Source organism: Python bivittatus, unplaced genomic scaffold (assembly GCF_059951505.1).
Source record: "Python bivittatus isolate LINGU-HERP-01145 unplaced genomic scaffold, Pbiv_v1 ctg000320_np1212, whole genome shotgun sequence".
NCBI lineage: Eukaryota > Metazoa > Chordata > Lepidosauria > Squamata > Pythonidae > Python > Python bivittatus.
Window position 1 is genome coordinate 10,764,063 of NW_028277052.1, and position 20,911 is coordinate 10,784,973.

General features: G+C 43.3%; 2 protein-coding genes across 6 annotated transcripts in view; one reads left to right on the forward strand and one right to left on the reverse strand.

The window, feature by feature from the left end:
* The first annotated feature begins 2,987 nt into the window (after positions 1-2,987).
* POLD2 (DNA polymerase delta 2, accessory subunit) lies at positions 2,988-19,824 on the forward strand. Of its 3 annotated transcripts, none has more exons than XM_007420026.4 (11): positions 2,989-3,248; positions 4,709-4,969; positions 7,170-7,291; positions 9,255-9,378; positions 9,496-9,610; positions 10,302-10,500; positions 11,961-12,041; positions 13,330-13,487; positions 15,249-15,376; positions 16,886-16,987; positions 18,762-19,824. In XM_007420026.4, the coding sequence occupies exons 2-11, from the start codon at positions 4,750-4,752 to the stop codon at positions 18,923-18,925; spliced, it is 1,413 nt and encodes a 470-aa protein (XP_007420088.1). In that variant the 5' UTR covers positions 2,989-3,248; positions 4,709-4,749; the 3' UTR covers positions 18,926-19,824. The 3 variants fall into 3 exon arrangements, with proteins under 3 accessions (XP_025032109.1, XP_007420088.1, XP_007420087.1); XM_007420025.4 differs by having other exon boundaries at positions 4,712-4,969; XM_025176341.2 differs by lacking the exon at positions 16,886-16,987 and having other exon boundaries at positions 2,988-3,248; positions 4,712-4,969.
* The window catches only part of AEBP1 (AE binding protein 1), a 35,306-nt gene continuing 33,488 nt past the window's right edge, over positions 19,094-20,911 (reverse strand). For all 3 annotated transcript variants that reach the window (XM_007420029.4, XM_007420028.4, XM_088139080.1), the window contains one exon: positions 19,094-20,789. In XM_007420029.4, coding sequence (XP_007420091.1) covers positions 20,230-20,789 — 560 coding nt within the window. In that variant the 3' untranslated portion in view covers positions 19,094-20,229. The remainder of the gene's footprint in view (positions 20,790-20,911) is intronic.

Consider the following 20,911-nt stretch of genomic DNA (forward strand, 5'->3'; position numbering starts at 1 on the left):
AATAGTATATGGACAGTGTTTGGTAGTCTACACAACACATGCAGTGCTGATAGTCAATTGGATAAGAACAACAGAATGAGGGAGTTGGTGCATTTGAGGAAAGTAGGTTCAACAGCCTTGTTGGTTGCAACCCAGGAAAGCATATCTAGCAGAGAGCAAGAACGTGTTGCAACCTTTTGTTGCAATATCCACTGTAGTGTCAGTTTTGGTATCAGAGACAGATTCATATTAAGAAGTGTCCTCACATAAAAATAATGGCTTTAGAAGAACATACCTTTTTTATCCCTACATCTTGGCATGACATTTCTGACATTTCTGACATTTTGAGAATATTAACATATATTATTCCAATAAAAGCAATAGCTCATTCTTGATTTCTTTTTCAAGTGGACTGCTCTTTCCTTCTCTGAGTTATGTGGCATGAATTCTCCATTTGAGGGGTGAGGCTAGAGAGCTGTCCAGCAGGAAAAACAACAAATCCATGGGGAAAATCTGCTGAATCCACAGGGGAGCTGTCCAGCTGAGAAGGAAATATTGCATCAGCAGGAGACAGCAAGTGACATCCTCTATGACTTACCCCATCCTAACATCGAATGTCAGCGGCACTACAAGAAGTGATGGAAGGAGCTGGTGCTTCACCTTGAGAAAAGATGATGGGGATGGATTTTTCAGCTCATTTAAGGGTATAGCCAAGACAAAGACCTGTTCTCCATTGCCTAAAAGTGTAAAACAAAGAATAGGGTAGTTTTCAGATAATGAACTAAAGATTCCAGTTGAATCTCTTAATGGTAAGCCCAACTTGAAAATGGAACCAATTACTCAAAGATGTGGTCGTTTCCTCTTGTTGGATGTGTTCAAGCAGAAGTTGTCCAGCCATCTGTCAGGGATGCTTTAATTTTGATTTATATGCTGAACAGATGGTTGGAGTTGATGATCTAAATGACCCTTTCCAGTCTATGATTCTTTGATCTGGAGGGCATGTTCAGAATGAAGGTGAAGGCTTTGAAACCTCAGATATGCAGACTGTTTTCAGGCATGGCTTTTGCCATCTTTCCTCCTGAAGATGGCTGTTTGATTATAAGTAATTTATCTGGAAAGTTTGTATCCTGATTTTTGGCTTCTAAAGTAAAGCCAAAACATGTTAGATGAAATTATGAACCAGCTAAAGGCTAACGTAAGTGTATACATTAAAATCACAATCTGTATGTATTTTTGTTCACATTTTTCCAAACACCTGCTTGTAAGTTTCTCTACTTAAGCAGTTTCTATAAATAATTTCTTCTCATTGAAAGCATTTTTTTACATTTTAAAAAGAAGAATTTTTTTAAAAGGTAAAAGTTTTTAAAAGAAAGATAAAAACGAATACAAACTAATATAAAGTAAGAAGAAGAAAAGAAAGAGAAAGAAATCAGAAAGAAAGGTAAAAGTGCAAGAAAGGGAAAAAAGAAAAAGAAAAAAAGAAAAAATACAAAGTGGCTTCTGAACTTCTTAACTGCAGTTATAAGTACAATTATAAATTTACCTCTTGCTGTAAGATTACAGTGTGACTCTCTTCTTTCTATAATCTATCCTGTCTAATCATCGAAACCATAAATCATAAGTTCACTTTTTTTCTGTTTTACGCAAAAAGTCCATCAGGGGTTTCCAGTCAACCATTTAAAAACTGAATTTTTTGCACATTTTTTCCATTACCCCCTTATTTTCCTGATTGGTGAACTACACCAAAATATTTTGGGAAGTGTGAATTTTGAAGTACAACTGAGCTTTCAAGCAAGGGGGCTTGAAGGAATAAGGATTGGGGGCTCACTGTCTCTCACGAATAGCTTGCAAAGATTGATTGATTTTTGTGATTATGCGTTAGCATCTTTCCATTTTGGAAAACTCTAAAATTTAAGATAAGTGCGTATGCATTTGCCTCAGTACGGTGTACTCTTGAACCCGGACTGCCAAGATTTAGATACAGTTCTCCATTTGACCATGCAAAAGTCATTCCCTGTGGGACTCCCTTTCCAGCCCGGGTCACGCACGGGAGTCCAGCCACACAGCGCAGCCCCTTAGAAAAGACCTATGGAAGACCTATGGTTGGTTCCATGGTAACTGCAGCGAGACTATGATAGGCACAAGAGTGGGAAAATATTGAGATGCCTACAATGGAGGAATGGATTGTGAAGATGATGGAACTGGCAGAAATGGCAAAATTGACCTGTTTGATCAGGGATAAGACAGCAAGTATGTTTGTTAAAGACCGGAAACCTCTTATGAACTTTTTGCTGGAAACGGAAAGAAATGAATGGGTGATTTATGGCAGGGTTCCTCAACCTTGGCAACTTTAAGACGGGTGGACTTCAACTCCCAGAATTCCCCAGCCAGCCTTGCTGGCTGGGGAATTCTGGGAGTTGAAGTCCACCCGTCTTAAAGTTGCCAAGGTTGAGGAACCCTGATTTATGGATTTGCCGATTAAAAAGGGTTGAATATGGGAAGAAGGAACGTAACCTTATAGAGGGAGGAGAAATGGTAAGTTTGTTAGTAACTGGTGTAAAGAAGAGCGGGAGTTCTTTCTATATCTTTTTCTCTTTTTTCTTTTACTTTCCCACCTTCCTTCTCTTTTCTCTTCCTCACTGTTACTTCATATTAGTTCCTGTGGAACTTTTACTTCTAGGTAAACCTTTAATAAGAATTATAAGAAGAAAATAAAGGGGGCCAGCAGCGTAGACAGGAAAAACTGTAAAGTCGCAGGGGAGGCCGACCACTGGGCGACGGATCCACGTGTGAACCCGGCGCACGAGGCCCTGCAGCGGGTCCGGCGCATGCGTCGCTGGAGCGGGGGCAGACGCCCCCCCCTCCGCAGCGCCGCCCGTTCTGAAACGCCCTCCTGAGGGGCAGCGTCGGAGGAGGGCAAAAAAGCGACCCGGAAGCGCTACTTCCAAACCAAAGCGATATCAATCTATAGATGTGAGTCTATGGAAGGAGAAAGGGAGCGCCGGGCCTCTACGTCACTTCCCGTCGGCTTTTCCCTCCTCGCCGGCTTTCCGCCTTCGGATTTGGCGCGTTTTTCTCCTTCGCGCGAGGTCTTCCCGAGGCTTCCGTGAGGGATGCGGGGCTCGGCCTCCGCTGGCGCGGGAGAGGCGAACGGCCGGGGCGAAGGAGCCGCTGGCTGTTGACCTTCCTGGGGGGGGCTTTCTCTTCCTCCTGGTCGGCGCGTGAGGAGTGGGGGGCGTGGATTTGCCTGGCAGGTGGAAATACGGCAGGTGAAGCCCTGGGGTGAGGGAGGGGAAGGTGGGTAGGGCTGCATGTTTTCCGACGGTCGGGAGCCTTGGAGGGAGGAGCCTAGCACGGCAGGTGGCAGGCAGAAGTCTGTCAGGCGGAGCCTCGGGAGTTGGGCTTGGCGTGGTGGGTTTGCGTGGGTTCTGCCTGTTGTTGTCGTCATTATTATTATTTTGAATTTATTACCCACCCAACTCCAATGGATTCTTCCCCCCCCTTCCTGCAAAGTGCTGCATGCAGGCAAGAGATGGTAATTGACATTTCTGAATATTGCATCATTATCGTAATACGCAGTGTCCCACAAGGTGCAGCTTCTCCATTGCCAACCTAAAATCCTAAAGTCAAAAGGGGCCCTTGAGTGCAGCCCCTGCTCGGGGCAGGTATCAAATTAGAGCCCTCTTGATAATGGCTGCCCCTCCTGTGGACACACCCAGAGATGGAGAGTTCGCATCTCCCTCCGTGCCCAGCTTCGTTCGGACCCACGGGAAGTTTTTCTGAACAGTCACCTGGAATCTGTATTTCAGCAACCTTATTCCCGGGCCTGCCCTCTGTGACATCCCCAAGCCTTGGACTGCCTTTTGTGACATCCTTTCACACTCTAGAAGAAGCCTCTCCAAGTATACATTGAAGTAATCAGCTTTGCAGGTGCAAACCTCCAGCATAGACAAGAGTTTGCTAATGAGCAAGAATTTACCTGCATGCTAAGAGGAAGCTGCCCTGAGTGCTTTAGAGGCAGCGACAAGATGAGATGATGACCACAAGTCTTAAAAGCTGTTCTCATCACGCCCAGAAACATGCACTTTGCCTTTGTGGGGAGCCAGTTGCTAAACTAGAAAAGCCATACTGCTTTTCTTCTGTTGGATTTATCTCACCTTCCCTCTAAGAGGGATGAATTCTTTCTGAATTCAGATCTGAGGTTCATCTAATCTGCCACCTTGTTTATCACCGTGGCCACGCTAATGCCTGTAGCGTATCCACATGAGCTGAACATGAAAGCAATAGTCCTCCCATATTTTCTATAAAATCCATAACCCTTCTTTAAGTTGGTGGCCATCACCATATCTTGTGGAAGCAGATGCCGTATTTATTGATGTGTTGATTAAGGAGGTACTAACTTTGTACATATATATTGAAGCGCACTGCAGACTCCCTGTTGTAGACACTGTGGAAAGAGAGCTGTGTTAGCCTAGGGTGGCAAAGAATCAGGAGGAGCCTGGGAGCACCTTTTCCAACTAGCAAGTTCTTAAAGGTATAATTTTTTTGTGAGTTTCAACTTCTTTTTGAGATGCAAACGGTGGCATCTGATAAAGTGAGCTGTACCTTGTGCAAGCTTATGCCTCTTAAGAAAAAATGTTACATCAGAAAAGGTGCTACCAGACTCCTGATTACAAGCTCCACGGAGCACTTCCCTGACCGCTCACTTACTTCATTTCTTTGTCTCCAGCAGAACCCTTCTACTTAGCTGTCTAACCCTCCTGCAAGACCATGTTCTCAGAGCAGGGTGTCCAGTCTGCACAGAGCCTCTTGGCGTCCCCATCGGCAGTGGTTTCCACCTTTGCCCGTGTGCCCATCTCAACATACACCAACTGCTCCCAGAATTTCAGGCTTGGGGAGCGTACTTTCAATCGACAGTATGCTCATATATATGCTACACGCCTTATCCAGATGAGACCGTTATTGGTGGATAGAGCCCGGCGTAAATGGGGTGAGCTTGTCATCACAAATGAGTCTTGTTTTGTGGGCACTGTATGACTTTGAGGATGTAAATCACTTGCTGCACCTCCTAGAGAAAATTGTCATGTGAAGATCAATGGAGCTGGGCTGAAGTAAGTGATGTAAAAGTTGTATACTGAATGTGAAATTAAGAAATAATAGGAGGGTCGGGCAAAAATAGGTCAGCAAAAAGGAGATATAAAAATACTTAAGAGGCATTTTGGACCTGTTTTGTTTAGTGAGCTAAATTGATTAGTGTGGTGTTGCAGATTTTGTCTATTGCTCAGTCTGTTTTTAGAAGTTTACTTTTTATTTTTAAATAATGACTGTTTTTTTGTTTTTAAAATAATATTGATTAAAAGATTTTGGGTGGGGGGAGTCATAGGATAATCCTCTCTGCAGATTAATATCTCAGAATCCGAGTGGAATCAGAAGGAACTTGCACTGGTACGTGGACACACCTTTGTGGGTAGGCAGAGAGCTACCCCAACTACAGACAGCTCAGATTGTAACACTGCATTTATTACTCAAAGCTTAGGTTTTTCTCTCCTCCCCTTACCTACAGTAAAAAATATGGAACTAGAAAGAGGACTTTTAATGTACTGGTAACACTTGCCTTATGGAATGTCCTTGCCAAAGCAGCTCATTCATGCCAACTTTGATGTTTTATTGTTATTTTGCCTGGCAATTAACAAGTAACATTGATTATATGAAAATTCATCTTATTTGCAAAACTTTTAGCCTACTTTTCATCAAAAGGAACTCTAAAGGAAACAATACTGTTACCTTATCAAATTCCAAAATCCAATATGTTGAATTTTATGCTATTCTTTGTTTGCAGTATTTTTTTAATCTTGATATTTGGTTGGCAGGTGTGGGTCTTCCGGGCTGTGTGGCCGTGTTCTTGAAGTTTTGTTTCCTAACGTTTCGCCAGCACCTGTGACCGGCATCTTCAGAGTGCAGGAGCACAGACAGGAGCAGTTCTCTCTATGCCCAGGGTGATGTGACCCTTTTGTGGGTATTTATAGAGATCTGAGGGGGGGGGATTGGGGGGCTGTGGGGGGGTTGAGTTACTGAGTGGCTGCTTGTTTTGGTGTCAGCATCTGTGTGTATCTTCCTGGGGATTAGGCAGGGTTTTTTCTTCTATTGAATTGTTAATGAGGGGCTGCTGGGGGTGATTAGCAAGTTCATTGTGTGAATTGTTCACATGTCCTGGTGGTTGAGCTGAGTTTGTTGACCTTTTGCAGGCTGTATTTTTCTTCAGGATTGGTAGCCAGGTTTTGTTGATTTTTAGACTCTCCTCTTTTTTATTGAAACTGTGCTGGTGTTTGTGAATCTCAGTGGCTTCCCAGTATAGCCTGGTATAGTGGCTGTTGGTGTTGTCCAGTATCTCTGTGTTTTCAAATAGGATTTTGTGTCCAGTGTCCACACTGGATACAACTGGACCACACTGGACACAAAATCCTATTTGAAAACACAGAGATACTGGACAACACCAATAGCCACTATACCAGGCTATACCGGGAAGCCATTGAGATTCACAAACACCAGCACAGTTTCAATAAAAAAGAGGAGAGTCTAAAAATCAACAAAACCTGACTACCAATACTTGCTAATCACCCCCAGCAGCCCCTCATTAACAATTCAATAGAAGAAAAAACCCTGCCTAATCCCCAGGAAGATACACACAGATTCTGACACCAAAACAAGCAGCCACTCAGTAACTCAACCCCCCCCACACTCCCCCCAATCCCCCCCTTCAGATCTCTGTAAATACCCACAAAAGGGTCACATCACCCTGGGCACAGAGAGAACTGCTCCTGTCTGTGCTCCTGCACTCTGAAGATGCAAGTCACAGGTGCTGGCGAAACGTTAGGAAACAAAACTTCAAGAACACGGCCACACAGCCCGGAAGACCCACACCAGCCATCGTATGCCAGTCGTGAAAGCCTTCGACAATACATTGATATTTGGTTCTTTTTATAATCTGATTTGGTACTTCTATTGAAGCATGTCCTTATTCTACCCACCCACCCCAAATAGTAAATAAAACATTACATTGTGAGCCACCCTAGAAACTAGACAGATGCAAGGCTTTCAAGCAGGTTAAGTATTTACCCCTTCTAGTTAATTCCACTTCATGGGCCCTTAAAGTTTTCTCACATCTAATTGGTTGCCTTTATTTCCTAAAGGGAGCAACATTACAGTGAAAAAGCTATGTGAGTTACAGATCTCAGAGAAGTGCTGTGTGGTGGGGACACTCTTCAAGTGTATGCAGCTTCAGCCTTCTATCTTGCGGGAAATCAGTGAAGAGGTATGGGAAAGCAAGCATATCGGTTTCATTCAGAAAGCATGAGGGATGTCAGAGGCAGACTTGACAATATCAATTCAATATCAAAAGTGGAATTGGAGAGGAGGCATCCCCTGAACAAACTTCTCTTGCAGAATAAGTGCTGAGCATTTGCAAGGAAAAAAAAGATAAATTCTCTGTCTGGAAGGATCCTTATTGTTTTGGAAACTGGTCTCTTGCGCAATCAGGTGAACTTTTAGCTAATTTTGGAAGGATAGTTGTTGAGTAACATTAAACTTGCCCCAGTAATGAACTCCATTCAGACATAACTTGATGATGGCAAACACATGTGTTGGAACTCTACCACCAAAGATTGGCTGTAAAAGTTATTGACCAAATGAGTAACATCATTTTAGGATACTTTCGTTGTTTTTGTTTTGTTGAATAAAACCTGCTTGCTGTGGTCCTGAGCGCCAACAAACCTTAGATAGAAACATCTTATGAATTATTGCTAGCACATTAATCAGGCCAGATTGGGAAATCAATGCTATTTATTATAAGATTTTTCCTTATAGACCTATTTTCTCTGTGGTTGCTTCATTGCTGTGTTGCAATGACTGAGAATATCATAAATCCACAGGACTCTTGCTGATTTCAAAAGTATTATTTCAGCATGTTAAGAGCCCTCAATAAAAAAAATGTGGGATGATTCAGCCATCATCAGTTCTCTGCCAGTACATGGGGTGATGGAGAAGAATTGTGGGACCAGGGCATGGATTGTTTTCTCCAGCAAATGCAGAACTCTCCCTGTGGGGGAAAAACTCCTGCCAGGGCAGTTCTAGTTAAATGCACAATGGAAACTTGGCTCTTTCCTGCTTATTGTACATGTGCTTCTCCAAACAGTATGTTTCACTCTTCTGTTTAATTCCGCAGTCTGAAGTTACTTAGTTCTCTATTTGTGGTCTGCAATAATTCTTTCTTAAAATGCAACTGACATAAAGTAAATGGCCTAGAATGTTGTATGTTCTAAACCACCAGGGACAGTGGTCTGCTTACCACAGAGGAGCTATAGAATATAGTGACAATTCTTTAAAAATATCATGCCTTTCTGAAGGCAACAGAATCAGAGGGAATAATAGAGGACCTTACACAGCCACAATGTTGCTAAAACTCGAACTACCAATTTGAAAATGTGTAAACTATCATTAAAGGCCATAAGAGAATTCACTGCCTAAAAAAGCTTTCCAGAATAGGTCTTGGCACTTCCTAAATATAAAGCAATGAGAGAAGAGTCTGTTGTATCCCATCCAAGAATTTTGCTCCCAGACCTTTGGGCACCTTTGTTAAAGATTCAAATCTTATGTAGTGGTCATCTTATCTGCTGAATTGAGGCCCTGGGAGCCATGTGTCCACCTTGTAAAATGCAGCAGCTGCTGGCACTTAATCAGAAGAAGCTGGTTTCAGTGTTCTTAGAAATGTTTGGTAAGCAAATGTAGTGCCCTCCTTTGTATCAGTCAGGCTCTCTGCCTTATCTGATGTTTTTGGATTCTTGAATTAAACAAAAACAAAAACAGAAGACTGACATGCAACAACAACGACAAAAAAGCATCGTTTTCTAGAATTGTAGGCATTCTTTTGGCTGCACCCCGCTTCTTCATTTGGACATAGCCCATTACCTAGGGGGGGAAAAAGAGAAAGGTGAGATGGGGTATGGAGAATATTGTGGGGGTAAGAGGAGGGCTGGAAGTGACCTCATCAGTTTGCAGTATGCTAAATTGGTCGTGTCCACCATGGCAATCTTTTTGTGAGTCTCTGTGGCATACTTCAAAATGAAAAATGCCCCAAAGGAGGGCCTTAGGCTAAGAATGGATTTAAAGTTAAGCAGCTCAAATTGTGCTTTAGCTCCTACAAAGCATATTGGAGACTAGCTTCAAAGCAGGGATGCGGTTGCTTCTTCCTCACAGCAAGATTTTGTTCATCTTCACAGCACAACCTGCCCCCCCAGCCTCCCCGCCTCAAGTATATTCACCAGTCAGATGAACTGATCTTGGAGGATGAGCTGCAGCGGATCAAACTTGAGGGAGAGATACAGATCGACAAGCTGGTGACAGGTGGGACAGATGACCTCGTTTGGTGCTTCTTACACTTTACATCTTTGGGACGTCTGGCTTTTGTGGAGGGAAACTTTGCATTCCAGGGCTCAAGTCTGTCCCTTCCTGCTGTTTTAGGGACCATCCTTGCCGTCTATGGTTCAGAGAAGGACGATGGCAGATTTCTTGTGGAAGATCACTGCTTTGCAGATATGCCAACCCAGTTGCCCATGATGGGGCCCAGCACAGACAAGTGAGCCTCCCTATAACCTTACCGCATGAGGAGCCCTGCTGGAGCAATCCAAGGGTCCCTGTCACTCAGAATTCTCTTTCTACCAATTGCCAGCACAGAACTGGAAGGAGGAACAGGCTCCCATGTTTTACTTATGTTTGCTCTTGCAAGTGGCCACATCCAGAGATATGATTCCCCAGAGATCTCCCCTTACTGGTGGAACAATTAACAATTACTTAACAATTTACTTACACCTGTGTAGGGCAAACTGTTCCCCCCCCCCGCCTTTTGTTGTGGGAACCTTGGCGTGCCTATGATGGCATCATTGAAATTCTGCAGCAAACTGACAAATAACAGGTGCCCTTTTTGGCAAAGAAAGTAAAATAGATGCATTAAACCTGCACTAAGCTTAATGCACATATTTTCTTCTAAAAAAAAGCCCCTTTAACAGGGAGTAAATGGACCAAAAATTGTGCTTCATCCACTGATGGCAGTGTGGCATCACTTCACCCTCATGGCTCCTACATGCTCATTTACAGGGACCTGAGAAAATGCCATCTTTGTGGCTGAGTGTGATTCTGAGGATGGGCCAGCTTCCTCCCTTTCCTTAGAAGCTTCTTGTTAAATGCCCTGAGATAAGCCAAGCGGCCACTTCCTGACTACAAAAGCCACTCTGTTCTCTGACTCGCATGGCTTGTATCTCACCTTGCAGGTTTGTCTTGCTTGTGTCAGGCCTGGGCCTTGGTGGCAAGAGTGGAGAGAGTCTCCTGGGCATGCAGCTTCTGGTGGACATGGTGACGGGACAGCTGGGTGCAGAGGGTGAGCAATCCAGTGCAGCCCTCATCTCCCGAGTCATTCTGGCAGGCAACTTGCTTAGCCAGAATACCCAGAGCAGAGACACCATGAACAAGGTGCAGACATCAGAAATGTTCTCTGAGCAATGTAATGAATTTAATTTTTAGTATACAATCACATAACCATAGAATAGCCATGTTTATCCTATTCATGAACTTTACTAGGAAACTCACTTTGCTGGAATGTTGGAATGTAAGCTAGGTATCTTGTACGAATGAGTTCTCAACACTGATAAGGCTGGAACGTTGGTGGGTGTAAGGAATGCAGTGAATATCATAAATTAATAAGATAATGGAACAAGAGGTACCATCGTAACAAGTTACCCAATTGTTCCTAATGTGAACTGTTCCTGGCATGCACCATTCTTGAGATGACCTGAATGAAGTGTTCACCAGAATTCTAAGTAAACAAGCTGGGTATAAAAGAAAGGATGGAAACCATACCCACCTGGAAGTGTGAGACGACTCTTGTTGGAGCAGGGGATACCCTGAGTCTGATTCCCAGGCCGCTCTAGCACAGCCTGATTAGCTGTGTTGAGAGTGTATGTAAGTATTCTGTGTGAATGTGTAGCCTAGTTGGGCAAGAAAATTGACAGCAACTTGGGTAGCCTAGTAGAGCAGTTGCTTATTGATACACTGTTAGCCTTGTTGGGGATAAAATTTATTGTTATATTACAAGAAAACAGAGAAATTATATGTATTAATCAACATTGATTAAACACTTGATTTGCTTTCTGTCCAAATAACACAAGAATAAAAGAACTAATTCTGAACTCTATTTTGAGTGAGTTGGATTCAGTCATTTTGTAACAGCAACACTGTTTATGTATTGCATCAATGTTGTGCCTTTCTTTCACTTTCTGTTCCAACGGGGATGAATTAAGATGTCTAATTCTGTTCATTCAGGTGGAAGATCACCAGCAAGTCTATTGGTGACCTTAATAAATTTGGGGCTAAACAGACAGATAGATTGATGTACCTTCCGAGGTGTGATCTCCCAGTTACAATTCTGGAAGGAATGTTTAGCCCAATCTTTTATGCTTGCAGGATAATTCTAAACAGCAGTCAACCAGTTCCTCAGAAAATTTCCAAAGAAAGTTATTATGGCATCTTAAGGCAAATTGATGGCCACTTCCTAGTTTTTTGAGCCAGGATTCCAACATAGTTGTAGGCAAAATCTCCAGTGTGATTTTTATGCTTTTGCCAATTCAAAACATTTTGGTTTATCTCCTATATTGAATTGAATAGTTTTGAGCCTCTCTACCCATCCACCTCAGAATATGCTACCACTTTCTTTGTCTATGCTTCATTCCATCTCTGATGTATACATACATCTTGAACATCAGTACAGTCCTGTCTCTTGTTAGTGTTGTTAAAATGAGATTTAATAATGGGGATATTTCTGCCTTAGGGAGGGAGGAGTCCTCAACTATTATACCTCAGCATCTCTTGTGTTCATTCAGTATTTCTTTAATTCCCTCTTAATTTGTATTTTGATCTTGTACATTGCCATGCAGGCAAAATACCTCACCAAGAAGACTCAAGCTGCCAGTGTTGAAGCTGTAAAAATGTTGGATGAAATTCTACTGCAACTGACTGTAAGTTTTGTTTTCAAGAAAGGGTAATGGTGGGTGAGGTATATTTTAGGACAGAACAAGTCCTACTTCAGAACAGAGCAATCTGACTTGTTCAGACAAAACCTATCTATTCTGTAAGCCTGTTTCCCTCATTGGCTATCCAAATGCTCCTGGAAAACCCATAAGCAGAATATGTCGGCAATAATCTCTCCTGCCTTCCCCTCTGACAATGGGTATTTGAAAGCTGCATAGTCGCCATGACCAGTAGCCATTTATAGCCTTTTTCTCCCCAAATTTGCCCCATTTCATTTCAAGCTGTTCAAATTGCTGGCCACCGCTTCATCTTCCAGCGTTCACTTATTTTAATGAATTGTTGAGTTCAAAAACCTTTTCTCGGTTTTGAGTTTTTCCTCCATCTTTCAATGATCCTTAGTTTTAGTATGGTTAGAGAGAGGGAAAAATATTTATATTCATTTTTTCCAGATTGTTTATTATTTTATCCATCTCTGTCACATGCTTTTTTCCAGGGAAAAAAATCTTTAAAGAGTTATTTCAGTCCCCTGCTCATTTGTGTTATTTCTGCCTTTTTATTTTTTTTATTTTTGCACAATTACTTATTTGTATAGAGGCATTGTGGTATGAGTACCTTAATTTTGATATCCTTTCCTAGTGATCTCCTCCTCACATTGTGGTCAGTTTGTCATTGATGTGATACAAGCATCTGCTCTTGATCAGTCATCGCTAGCTTGTACGTGGTCACTGAACCTGTGAAGTTGTGGGGGTGAAGGAGAAACTCTTGGCCCACTTTAGTTGTACTATCTGATCATTGTTCAACCAAGGGGTCCAAAGGATAATTGAGCCTCAGGTAATTGCTGCTAAGCCTTAATAAGAAAAAAATGTAGGCACTTGTCTATCCAAAGTATGAGAGGCGAGTTATATAATTGCTTCTCTGTTGTTTTTCAAACCTGTTTGAGCTTGAAAAGTAGCTCACAATCTATTAACTATGATACCAACTTTAAACAAAGAAGTAAGTTTAAGACTGTTTTAGTCCGGGCTGCCTGTGGTTTTACATTTTATCTTGTTTTTATGGATTGCTTTGGTTTTGTAAGCCACCCAGAATCCACTGGAGTTGGGCAGCTGTACCAAATTTGAATAAATAAGTAAAACAGCAGCATCAAGCTTTGAAGAACAGAACCATTTTAATTGCCTGATGAGGTGGTAGTGGTGAAGAAGCTGTTCCACTTTTTCCTCCATCCGTGGTGAGAAGTGTTCCGCTGGACCTAAGTGCCTGCCCGCTCTCCCCTTACAGATGTCCGTCCCTATAGATGTGATGCCAGGAGAATTTGATCCGACCAACTACACGTTGCCTCAGCAGCCACTGCATCGCTGCATGTTTCCTCTGTCAAGCGCATACACTACCCTGCAGCTAGTCACCAACCCATACCAGGCAAACATTGATGGAGTCAGGTAAAAGCCGGCTTCCTTGTTCTGTAGGTGGTACCATGGTTACTCCTTAGTATTTATACAGCATTGTCAAGTATTCAAACCATTTCACATGCAGTATCTAGTTCTGACAACACTGATTAGGATCACTCACTTTTGGGTGAAGACTGATTCTATAAGGTGATGAAGAAGCACAGATGTAAATTTTAGGAAAAAAGGATGGGGAAAGAGTTCTTCAGTAGTTTCTACAGAATGTCCCACATGGGAACCAATCCTGTTCTGAACTTAATAAAAGCCACCACTGATTAAAGAAGAACAGGGAGCCAGTTTGGTCTAGTGGTTAAGGCTCCAGGCTAGAAACCAGGAGACTGGGAGTTCTAGTCCTACCTTTAGGCACAAAAGCTGGCTGGGTGACTCTGGGCCAGTCATTCTCAGCCCCTGACATCAGGTTCGGGCAACAAGTCAGTCGGTCAATTCCTGTCGCAGCCAACGGATCAACATTTTGGTTGATCCGGAACAAATGGACCCTGCATAGGTGGGAAAACGCTAGGAAGAAAAAAAATTGATTAAAGAAGAACGTTGAATTCAGCCAGAATTCATCATTAGCAATTCCACAATCCAGCTACCTACCGAGATTCTCTTCCCAAGATGTTAAATTAAAACTACCACTATTAATAGTGAGGAGAGAGCAAACAGTTTGCATAATATGATCTTGTAAATTCATGTCAGAAGCAACATCTAAACCAGAGATTTCTCATATTGCTGTGTGTTTTTAGCCATTGTACCAGAGCAAATCACAGCCAGTTGAGGTGATTTTGGAAGCTACCCTGTAACACCAAGAGGAATAGCTTCTGCGCCACGTCCAACTTTGGGAAACTGAATAGAGGTGGCAAAGGAACAGGACTGACTTAGGAAAGAGAAAAACCATGTGGCATAATTGACTGATGTAAATGGGCTGATTTGAATCCAGATTCTCTGTCCTTTTACTTACAAATTCAGTTTGAATCACTTGCTGTCTGTCAGCTGAACTCATCAGAAGCCAGTTCTGAGAATAAGAGAGAGAGAGAAACATTTACAGGTAGTCCTTAGCTAACAATGGTAATTGGGACCAGAATTTCTGTTGCTAAATGATGCAGTTGTAAAGCATGATGTCATGTGACCGCATCGCTTAGCGATGGGAATCCCAGCAGCCCCCGTTGTTGTTAATCAAGGACTTCCTTGCAATTTCCTGCTGGCTTCCAACCACCAAAGTCAGTGGGGAAGCCTGCAGGAAGTTGCAAGTCCCAGGCAGCTCGCAAGCAGGTTGGCAGGCAGGTAAGTGACTGTTGCTGGCTGGGGGGCGTGCACAAGAGGCAGGCAGGCCTGGGGGTGGCTGCTGCCGGTGCGGGGAGGGTACGAGAGGGTGCAAGCAGCCCCAGAGCCACGGTGACTCCCTGCACATGGCTGGGATGGTGAGCCCAGCGGAGGGGAGGCAGGTGAAGATGACAAAGGTCAGCTGGGGGGTGGTCGCAAGTGTGGGCTACCTCAAATTTTTATCATGTGACTGCAAGGGTACTGCAATGGTTGCAAGTTCAAGGACTGGTCGCAAGTCCATTTTTTCAGCACCATTATAACTTTGGTGGCTGAACGAATGGACGTTAAGCAAGGACTACCTGTATGTTCATCTGAGTTACTTTGAGAATATGTAGGATAAAAATATAATGCATAAAATCCTTTCCTTGATATTCTGTGCTAGAGTTCCATCTTATTCAAGTGTAATTACAGCTATCATTTTCCTCTGTTTAGATTTCTGGGAACTTCAGGCCAAAACATAAGTGACATTTTCAAGTACAGCAGCATGTCTGATTATCTGGAAATTCTGGAATGGACTTTAAGGATTGGGCATCTCAGCCCCACAGCCCCAGACACTCTGGGTAATATAACTAAGGGATAAATTTGCTGGGTTTTGTTTTAGTATTTTAAGCTTTGCAGATCATTGGATGGGCTAAGCCAGCTCTGATGTTGTGTGAGCTGGAGTGTATTATGGGGGATTAAAGTCTGGTTGCTAGCAAGACCTCCTAAATGTGCAGCTCATGATCAGGTATTTTGGGGAAAGGAGGAGGAGATAATTGCCCTTAGTGGGAGATCAGTGTCTGCTTCCTCCTCATTGCATTTAATTTCTGTAATATATCCAAAATATATGTTGTTACTGCTCTATCATAATAGAGTGCTCATAGTATCTTAAGTCAGCAAGAATGCAATAACAAACATACATAATAAAGATCGAGAAACATAAAACTCTGGAATTGGGAATGGAGAGTACAGTACCTACATTCTCAACATTTTCTCCTAGGGATGTGCAGTAGAGCATTTGTGTATGTAGAGCATTCTCTGCCCAGGCTGAAGCTTTATTAAATGTTAGTTCAATAAGCAAGTAAAATTCAACCAATAGCATACAAGGTACTTACTTAGATTCACATTACAATGCCGACCATTCACTTAGATTCACACTGCAATGCGGACCACCCATTTAGATTCACATTGCAATGCCGACCAACTTGACCGAGCTGTCAGGTAGACAGCTTGAGCAAGTGGGTACCGACCCTCTCGTTGCAATCCTTTTTATCCTCAAAAACCACAAACCACAGATATGACTCCTAGGTTTAGCAGCTGAATTATCCTTGGTGCTAATTTTACCAGACTTTACCAGACTTCCCTTGTCACGTCTCTTCCCATCAGCAAGTTTGCTTAGTCTTGCATTTGACATTTCCTGTCATTGCCCTAAAGGTCACATTTTAGCTAACTTGGCTTTATTAAATGCAATCAAAACTAACATTAACATTAAAACATACAGAAGGCTACTAATAATTTTCCTTTCACAATGTGCCCTTTGTTGGTGCACAGAACCAGAGCTTGCATTTGATCCCTGCCCAGAACTGGAGCGTGCGTATTCCAACAGAACTGTTCTGCTGTGGGAGAGAGCAGAAAAAAGGAAGGCTGGTTGTGTGCCTTGGCGGGAAGGTAGAATAGATCCCTGGGGGGGGCGGGGGGAGGGAAAGAAGGCAAAGAAGAAGAGGATGAGGGCAGGTGGGCTGGGCACATATGCTACGTTTGAATTCAGCACAATGGGAGGTAGGATGGTGCTAGAGAAAAAAGTGGGCAGGCTGGCACAAACTCCTTGCAGCGGTGGAGGAGGAGCAGAGTGAGGTGCACCAGCTGTACCCTACTTTCCTTTAAAATTCTTGTGGATTTCTTTTGGCCCAAACCCAAGTCAACCTGAATGATCTGAGTGTCACTTTAGCGAGGTCACAGCCTGCTTGGAACAGTCGATTTTCTGAGGTACAGTGTGTCAGTTCTATACAAGGAGCAGAACGCATGTTTTGCCTTAAGTCTGCCTGCTGGTGGGCCATTCATTTAAAGGCCCTCGCTTGCCTGTCTTTCAGGCTGTTACCCATTTTACAAGACGGACCCGTTCATCTTCAGCGACTGCCCTCATGTCTATTTCTGCGGGAATGCACCCTCCTTCAAATCCAAGGAAGTCAAAGGTGAGCCAGTAAGCAGCTGCATCCTGTGCAAGACAGTCTTGGCTTGGCTTCTTCTGGGCTGCCTTGGGATTTGCTTGTTTTATTCCCAAGGGCACAATCAGTAAATTGGAAGCCGGTGTCTGGCAAGAAACTGAGGTTGCACAGCTAGGTAGAAAAGAAGGGAAGCAGGATGGGAAGCCCAGGACACATCGCTGGAGTTTCATTGACTAGGCTCCCACTGGACGTTAAGACATGGTTCAGCCATGGTTGATTAGATGAACTCATCATGCCAAACCAGAGTTGGCAAAGCTGTATGAAAATCTAATCACAAATTAGAGGACAGAATTTTCTGGTGGTTTTTCTGAAAAACCCATCTTGGAAACTGCCTACTTCAATGCTACTAAAATCACTAACTGTTCATATAAATGCTAGGATTGATATAGGATTCAGACTATCTAGTTTTCCTTCCCTCCCTCCTTCCAAAAAGTGAATTGTACCCATGACGGAACTTGCTGTAACTTTTGGGGTTTGTTGCAGAAAGAGGCCTGAACCATGCAAAAAAAAAGGGGTGGGGTTTACGGCAGACATTGCCAAATCGTGGGATGTTCTTAACGTCCTATAGGAGCTTCTCACGGCTCCTCTGTGCAGTGGTTTTGTAATGTTGCTTTTGCACCTGTTACTAGCATCATATAACTGGGTGGAAAAACTCACCCTTGTGTAACTAGGATTTATTCTGAGACTATAATCTCAGCCTAGAATATTCTGCCCATAAACTTGGTGAGTGGGTTGACTAGGATTTTGAAATGTTGCTTGAGCAAATAAAATGTGTTTGTCCACTTTGCAGATGGGCCTTGATTCCACTTGAGTTTTACAGGTGAAGGACATCTTAGTAGAAGTGCCAGCATAGTCACAGAATGGGATGGGCACTCAGATGTGTGATTATACATGTTGCTGCTGCACTATTTAAGTCTTAAATCTCTCCATTAAGTTGGATAGTTCTGTGCTTTGTAACTGCAAAGGCACTTTGTCAGCTGAGCTGATTTAATTGCAAGATGTACTCAGCTGCCTTTTTCCAGTTTTACAAATTGGTTTATTTTTATTGGATATTTTTATTCTTAGTGGATCTCATGACAGCTACTTTAGGCAGAAACATGGGAAGCTATTTTGTACGAAGTTTGATCTTTTTCATCTGGCTTAGCACCATCTATACTGAGGCCTCTTTCGTTTTGACTTTGTGGTGCAAGTCAAATCAATATTGCTGTACATGGAAAAGGTGAACTCTCTGAATTGCAAGTCGCTTCTCAGAATCTGAAGTCTTTACCATCACTTAGTCCAGTGTTGTCCAAACTTGGCCACTTTAAGATGAGTGGACTTCAACTCCCAGAATTCCCCAGCCAGCATGGGGAATCTTAAAGTGGCCAAGTTTGGACAACACTGACTTAGTCCTTAATCCTTTCTGATGACAGCATGGGACCTTCTATATACAAAGCACACTCTCTGCCATGGTGGTATGGCAGGAATGGGCAACTTGAGGCCTTGCAACCACAGGTGGCTCTGGCGCCTCTCTTTGTGGCTCTGAAAGTCAGTGGTGAGAGACAGGCAAATGTTGTAATAGAAGCCTTGATATTAGCAAAGTTTTTTTAAAACAACAACAACAAAAGCTTTTCCCAACTTGAGGAAGAGGGGGATAAAAGGAAAATTGTGACCCTTTCCTCTCTTTAATATTGCATCCCCCCCCCCCATGCTTCCCAAATTCTGGTAGTTGTCTTCACTTTTCTTTCCTCTTCCTTTGTAGGGGAAGATGGCCAGAAGGTCCTGCTGGTGACACTTCCTGATTTCAGCACAACGCAGACAGCTTGCTTGATCAATTTGTGCGACCTCACTTGCCAGCCAGTCAGTTTCTCTGCCTTTGGTGATGATGAAGAGGAAGAAGAGTCTGTAATGGAGACTGGTGACTGAGAGGCCCGGGCTTAGTTCTCCTCCTCTCTGGAACTTGGGAGTCATCCCCATCCCTCCTTTTTACTGTAGAGTGTGACCTTTGGCTCAGCTAGATAGGAATACAATAAAATATTCTGGTTCCTTTGCATGCCATTTGATCTTCACGACCAAGAACAAGGGGAACTTCTTGTATAATTCGTTTTATTCAATTAATACAACTGTTGGAAAACCAGAGGGCTCAAGGTGGATACTGGACTGCCTCCTGGGCAGCAGCGGCTCGGACGTTGCCCCTCAGGACTGAACTTAGCAAATCTCGATCTTCCTTCTCGGCTGCTGCAGGCAACAGCTTTCCTTGATGTTAGAACCACAGCAAAGTGATACCGACCTTGTAACTGGGAGAAGATTAAGCTGTACCATCTCTTCACTTTGAGAAACATACCCAGAGTCATATGGGAACTCAAGCTTCTAGTCCAGATCAGGAGAGCAAAACTGAAAGAAAGCCATTTATGCTTTGGAAACTAACTTGGTTGGCACCTTGAAAAGAAGACAGACTTTTTTTTTTCACACTCACCCTACCCCAACATTTTTTCTGGTTCTAGCGATGGTCCTCAATGCTTTAAGAATTCTTTCATTTCTTAATAGAATTGGAAAGAAATCTGAATGTTTCATACATCCCTTCTGTAAAGGTATTAAGACTGCAGATTAACAGTCAAGGGGACACTTACTTAAACTGTATATTGGATTGTGGCCCACGTGTGTTTCAGTGCTTGACGGGATTAATTATTTCAATTAATTTACACAGGGCAGCAACAGCTTTGGGCCTCTGGATAAGGGCCTAGTCTGCTTTTCTCTCCCTGTTGCAAGAATCTTACACCATACTGTAAAAGGCACAATAAGAATAAAAAAGAATGAAAAAAAGATTAACATACCAGATTTAACATAATTCAGACAGATTATGTTCTTAGCTTGTTCCCCATTCTACAGTCAGTCTGAAACGTACAATTTGCTCACCTCAATTTCCCATTCAGCAGGTGTAGATTACAGGTATAGTTTCAACCCTACAAAGAAAGCTGAGCCTTTATATCCAAGGCAGAGAGAGAAAGATGTTTGTGTGTATGTGTGAAAAATAAATGATGCAAATGTGATGGCTCTTCAAGCCTGCTCAAAGCAAGGGGGTTCCTGGTGGGTCCTAAAACCAGGAGAACATGCCTCCATGTACTACAGTGAATAGATACAGCCACCTGCTCCAGAAGAGGTGGAGCAGGCTTTAGGAATGTCTTAAGAGCGTTCCTGGCCTGCAGTCCTCACAAACTGGCAGACTGATATTAATCGCCAAAGTTAACTGTGTATGTCTCTGCTGTGGTCATGGGAAAAGCAGTGCCTGTAGTCTCCACCTCGGTTACTTCCTCTGTTACTGTCTCCCATTCAGTCACAGTCTCAGTGTAGACATCAGCGTCCCAAGTAGTGGCTGACTCTGCTATTGGAGGCTCTTGACTCCACGGCAGGAGCGTGGTGCTGCTGAACAAGAAGGGAAACACCGAGCTTGGGGGAGCGGTGGTGGGAACACTTGTGCTGGCTTTCCGCAGCCGTTCGCGCATCTGCTGGCGCAGGCGAGCTCTCTGGCGCATCCTCATCCTCCAGCGCATGCGCTCCCTAGGTGTCATGGGTCGTCCCAGCATGGGCCTCCCAAGGGGGCGGTTTCCATTCATGGCCATGATCTCTCGGATGCGTTTCCAGTTAGACCGTGACAAGATGAAGTTGCACTGGGTGGCCCCGATATCATAAAAGACGCTGCAGGTTTTGACACTGGGATTGTAGCCCTCAGCCCTGGCTGTGACGCGGTATTCACCAGGATTCAGGATGCGCCAGTAATCCCCTCCACTTACTGAAACAGACAAGAGCAAGATTTGATGATGCTGTTTTACTCTGGTTACAGATAAGGAAAAAGGCACATGCTTTGCAAGCAAAAAGATCAATAGAGGTGCATGCGCTAAGAAGGCTCAATGA

Coding starts and splice junctions, on each gene's coding strand:
- POLD2 (XM_007420026.4), top strand. CDS start 4,750: ATGTTCTCAGAGCAGGGTGTCCAGTCTGCACAGAGCCTCTTGGCGTCC. Junction 13,488..15,248: donor GCAAACATTGATGGAGTCAG/GTAAAAGCCGGC, acceptor TCCTCTGTTTAG/ATTTCTGGGAACTTCAGGCC. Junction 16,988..18,761: donor CAAATCCAAGGAAGTCAAAG/GTGAGCCAGTAA, acceptor CTTCCTTTGTAG/GGGAAGATGGCCAGAAGGTC.